At 43.3% G+C, this 6,000-nt stretch overlaps 1 protein-coding gene across 1 annotated transcript in view; it reads right to left on the minus strand.

Annotated features, from left to right (window-relative positions):
- stox1 (storkhead box 1) overlaps positions 1-5,720 on the minus strand; it is a 20,957-nt gene extending 15,237 nt beyond the window's left edge. Inside the window, exon 1 of the mRNA XM_017725540.2 lies at positions 5,213-5,720. Within this exon, the coding sequence (XP_017581029.1) occupies positions 5,213-5,543 (331 nt within the window). The 5' untranslated portion in view covers positions 5,544-5,720. The remainder of the gene's footprint in view (positions 1-5,212) is intronic.
- Positions 5,721-6,000: the final 280 nt, after the last annotated feature.

Genomic DNA, 6,000 nt, shown 5'->3' on the forward strand with positions numbered 1-6,000 from the left:
GATTTCAATCAAGCAAGAGTACAGAACTAAAGCAATACTATAAACATCAAAATAAGGATACCCTTTTAGGAGGTCAAAAATCATCTCCACTGGAGTGTAAATTTACAAAAGTTGATGATATTTCCTCCCACATGAGAAGCATCAGGGAAATTGGAGCAAGTCAGGATTCGCTTAACTAGAGGGGAGCAGGCTAATCTCTTCATTTGTTTTTATCGACCCAGGTCTTGGGTTTGCTCGTGGACCATAAATGTGTCGACTCGGATCTCTTAAAAAGTGGGCTTCCTGTCTAATGGGAAAAGGATGCAACAAACGATGTCCAGAATGCTTTCAGACAGAGGTCAGGTTCTAGAACTGAGGGCAAGGTCCCCTTCCATATCAGAGCTAATAAGAGGAGCCAGACTCGGCTACATCCTGAGAGGAAAAAGATTCATAACAACTCACAAAAACTCCCCTTATTACACATTTAGAAATACCACTGTGCCTTGCATAAACCCTTGTGCTCCAAAATCTGGAGGGTTTTCATGCTCAAAATGGAAAATCTCATGTGTCGTGTTTTGACGATATTCAGGCTGGGAGATTTTGAGGTAATTGAAGTCACAGGGTGAGATGTAATTCTGAAAAGTAAATTTAGCCTGAATAAGGACAGAAACAGCCAGAGGCTCCAAGAGTAGGGGAGAAATCCAGTGACCAGATCACAACTCCTGCCTCCGACTCCATCCATCTGTTTGCCGTCGAGGTTGTTTAACTACGCTGATGGATAAAGGATACGAGGTTTCACTGGAGTAAGAGGGTGAAGTCAAGGAGGCATCACACACAGCTGCTTGTGGTAGACTTTGGTTTGGTGTTTGGTTACCACAAGAAAACATTCCAGTGGTAGCCTTCTTAGAAACTAGATCCAACATACTCTGTCTGTCAACACTGGATATCCAGAAACCCCTTGTCCCTCCAACTTTCTAGTTGTTTTGTCACTTGCTTTGAATTATCTTTGCACAGTTACCACATCCAGATAAATATAGATGTTTTCATACTGTGCCTTAGAATCCACTGTTTGCAGTGTTCAGACATGTTAATTGCATAAACATATTCGTATTGGTCCTCATTAAGTAATTTCAGGAAGGAAAGCAAGTTCTGTTTTAATGAGGGTAAAAAGGCTTGTGTTCTTTTACAAGCATATGTTGGCTGAACTGGGCCTCCTCTGTGCATGGGGCACACCTGGAACTGCTGTGTTTATCTGCTGAGGTCCGCAATGAGCTCCTTGAGGACAGGACAGGGAGGAGTGACCTTTGGTCCCCAGTTAACATGAGAGGGCAACCTTCAATGCTTAAGCACCACAGGGTGCTCCCCTCTGGTTACAGCAGTCCAGTATGGAGCCTAGTCATGGCTAATATGCTTAGATTTAGGAGACATGCCCCCACATTGATGAGCAGACCTTCAGTCCTGTACTAGCCATTTACCAATCATCAGGGATCGAGCAATCTGACTCCCAGACAACCACAGTTCCCAAGTTCCCATTGTCATGTTTCTCAATATCGCTGTCAGTCAGAGATTACTACAAGATACCAGAGTGTGTAACACTGCGAACACTCTCTTGAATATAAAACATTTCCTGTTGCACCGAAGAATAAGAAAATGAGGAATTATGTAAATACAGACTTCAACCAGGTTAGACATGACACCCCTAACCCCTTAACTCTTATAAGGAACTAATTTAGTTTTTCTGTATTATTCAAATGTAACTTAAGTATTTATTCCACAACTAATTACATACACATTCTATTTACATTCAACAGGTGCACTTCCAGCTTTTTTGTTTGTTTTAATATTTGTTTTGATGTATATTAACAATAGTCACCTGAACCACAAGATTACTGTGGCGTGGCTGTATTTGGCTCTACACTTACAGTAATAAGATGCAATTAAGCAAATATCTTCTATAGGAAAAAATGACTTCATTTTTAATAGGATAATATGCATCAATGTGTAATTTGTCATTAGAAAACCTAAAGTAAAAGATGGATGGTACTTGTTTCTGTAAAACAAGACTGCACAACAACAACTGTTTATCAAATTTCTAATACTAAAATATCCTCTTCTACTTACAAAAAGGAAGTGTTTATGATCTGTGCTAGTTTTGATGAGTTATGAGTGAAAAATATTGAATGACAGCATATAACTTCTGTAGGTTAACCGGCAGGCTTATTCCTTAGTTATTACTATTAAATCCACAGGTTCTTGCAGTTTAAGGATTACACAGCACATATTAACAGTGCCTGCTGGTACTGGACACCTCTATGCAGCTTAGTGCGGCTCTGCATGAATGTGTTACCCTTTAGATCCCTGTGGCTCGATCTGGAGCCTCTCAATAATGTAGAGGCCCCAGTCAACCATTGTGAGTAGAGCTTCAAATTTCACTACACAAGCACACCGTACAGAAATGGCCTTGACGAGACTATATTCCACTGCTGAGTATTAAAGCATGTCAAAACACATCACTGTGATGTACAGCGTCTAACTATACGTATACCTCAAGAACTTATTTTGGAATTGCACAACTTTTATACTCTTAATGTGGACTACAGGAATTATTTACAGTAAACTCCTTTCAGTAGAGAAAAAGAGCATTTCAGCTCGACTGCTTAGGTTTCTTATAGTGAGCCACTGTTTTAAGTAACACTACACACTTTAGAAATACACTGACTATTCACAAACAAACTTAATTAAGATCCCCTGAGTCCTGAATAGCACAGATCCTGCTTCAACTCCAATTTAGATTCAAGCTAAGCTGTTGTCTTTCAACAATGTAAGTAAATGGAGCTGGGCTGCAAGTGCTTTCAGTGGAAATGGAGTAAGTTAAAGCATTCATGAAGACGGGCATAAGAGACTCTGGAAACAACTGCAACTTAAAAAAGGTCAAACTGGGGATCATGGACAACAGGCTTCCACCACTGAAAAAAAATAACAGGGTCTTGTCATTCTCACCCTGCCGGGTCAGACGGCGGCGGCCCCAGAGAACAATCCATCTTTTCACTTAATGTACACTGATAATCAGGAGCACAGAATAAGGGGAGGTGGACCAATTCATCATCGCATCTGCTGATAGGTAATCACAGGCTGGCACTAACCAGCTCCTGCTGACTAAACACAGGCCTGGAGCAAGGTGGACTTAACTGAATGTTTATGATGGCATGTTTCTCTTTTAAAAAGTGAAATACATATTTTAAAAAAAAACAGCACCGAAGTGAGCCCATGCATTTATTTGAATTTGAAAATGTGGAAATTATGTAGACATTTTAACTAATTCACACATCTAGAGACAGAACCAATCTGATACTAGGGATCAGTATCAGGCACATATCAACAGAAAATGATGGATCAGATATCAGGGACAAAAAAAAGAATTAACGTGATCTAATCCTGTAACATTTCAGCCCTAAATGTGAACCCTGGATTGTGAGTATGCTGAAAGAGTACGTAAAGAGGACTCATACTTAGTGAAGGCATGTCTTCTGAGGGTGTAAGTGAATTATCTACTACCATCATCATATCTTAATCAGAATACTGTTGATTTTGCACTTGAGGCCGACCCGATGCCTCTGACTTTTAAACGACTATTTCAGGCTTTGCAGTGAAACATATCAGTAATAATGATCAGTATCAACAGATGAAAAAGTGGTATAGTGCAATCTCTAAATGCATCACTTTTTTCCATGCATCAACAACAGATCAGATAGCACAAAATGCAAATCTGATGCAAAGTTGCACACACCAGTTCAGACCTATTTATATCTTCCATGAACAGTAGAGGCTCTGATGTTGACCACACAAAATGTCTAGTCTCTTTCAGGGTGCAATAAAAGCAACAGCAGCTTTCTGCTGTGCAGTGAGGAGGCATCAGTGTCCATGACCAAGAGGCATAAAGTGGCCTTGTGGAGCAGTCACTGGACAAGAGATACCTCTGCACTATGCAATATGGTGAAGGGGTAGTAAATTACAGTGACACTAAGGCTGAGCTTACATCCCATGACAATGGAACACATCTGATCTGAACTTAATAGGAAATACATGTGCTTATGCATCTGAACTTTCAAGGAGATCTCAGTCTTACCTAATTGAGTCCCCCACCAACATATCCATTCCCACTGTGTGGTCTTGCCCCCAAATTCCTCAGCTTTGTGCTCCCCCTCTACACACACACTGACCTCCACCTTCCAGGGCCCTGACAGCAGGAGCAAATGGCTGATCTCACACAGCAGTGATGGCTTTGTGTAGGTGAACCAGCAGCCACCCAGCAGTGGCAATCATGTGTGAGGGGGCCACAGACCTGCCACCTCAACATGTGTGCAACAAAAACAACTTCTGCCTTTATACAGTAAAGTCCCAGGCAGGGAATCCTTAACGGTAAACGTGCTTAGAATGCTGAGATTCTGAGTGTAATTCATATAAAGTGAGCTCATGCTGCAGGCAGTGCAGGGGTGTTGTCGGTGTGCTGAGGTTAAAGGCCGCTCTCCACTGAAATTATATTTCCTGTCATCTGGAAATAATACAGTAATGCTGCACACACTTTTATGCCTCGAGCATGAGAGCAGAGATATCTCCCAGAACTGCTAGTCAGGTTGGGTTCATGGGGCCACACTTTACTAATACAACTTTGCAGAGACTAGAAACTAGAATAGCACTTGGGGAAATTCTGATAGAGATTAGTTATACTAGAGTCCACATAAAAGAAGCATACAATGCATAGCTTTATACAATATATGCAAAGTGGCTACCATGGGCTGCTCCCAAGCCCACCAATCAGTATGATCAGTACCGGTTGTTAAATAGGGTGGAGATTAGATGTAACCACACTATTCTGCTTTTTCAGATGAAAAGGAGCTGTTCTTTGGGGCACTAGCTTTGCAGTAGTGGTAGTTTAATAACACCCACGGTTTACAATTCTGACACTGGTGTAACATTTAAAGCCTCAGAGGCTCTAGGAAGACATTAAACCTACTGACCTACTGAGAGCTGTCCAGGCCTTTAAAATTGTATGACAACTCAAAGTGCAATGTTAACGACGCTTCCTTCCCACGGGACTCAATCCACAGCCTTAATGCAGACTTTGCTCTTATCCACAGCTTCACAGCTAAACTCGCCTCCTGCAGACTGCACGCCTGGCATGTTTAGGGTTCAGCGCCGCATAAAGCAAAATGAGACATTTATGAGAACCTACCCACTGCCTTGATGGTGAATCCTCTCGGAGACCTCAGCGCCCTCCGCATCCACGCCTCCCTCAACACCTCCAAATTACTGCCGTTCCCTTGAACGAGCAGCACGGAATTCTCCATCCATCCCTGAAAGTAAACTTCGGCCACTGCCTTTACGAGTCTTTTATTCCAGAAGCTGCGCAGATTCTGGGACTTAAAATCCATGAAAACCTCTTGCCCGTTCGTACAGGTCGCACTGGCTCCTCCGCCGGCGGCTGCCGAGCTGTCCTCCTCCCTCCACAACACCACAGCCAGCGACGCCGCTGACAGCTGCACCACCCGCTGCTGCTGAGACATCGCTTCTCCGCGTTTTCTCCTTAGAACACAATCTTTAACACCACCCGAGGCAGAAACGCGACCACGTCTTCTGCCTCACCCACCACCGAGTGCAATTTCCCCTGTTTCCCCCTCAGCGTGTCTCATTCCCTAGCAGCTCCGCTCGCCCCTCTCAGCGCTCTCGGCTCTGTTGGCTCGTCTCGCTCCCAAGGCAACGGTGGCAGAGGGGGCGGAGTCACGGCGCTCGACTTCGCTAACCATAGACCAATAAGAGCGCTTATAACGATGACGCAGGCGTGCTCGTCCTCGTCCTGCTAGGCAGGTGCAGCTGGAGACACTGATTTTAACTTACAGGAGCGGCTCGGCGAAAAAATCGCGTTTTACCGTTTAATACACGCGAGTTTTAGTTCATTTAGTAAGAAGCCACACTGTGGACTAAAGTACATTCTTTACTGAAGACCTGAATGCAGTTTGAGAC

This window comes from Pygocentrus nattereri, chromosome 5 (genome assembly GCF_015220715.1).
Source record: "Pygocentrus nattereri isolate fPygNat1 chromosome 5, fPygNat1.pri, whole genome shotgun sequence".
In the NCBI taxonomy this organism is placed as follows: Eukaryota; Metazoa; Chordata; class Actinopteri; order Characiformes; family Serrasalmidae; genus Pygocentrus; species Pygocentrus nattereri.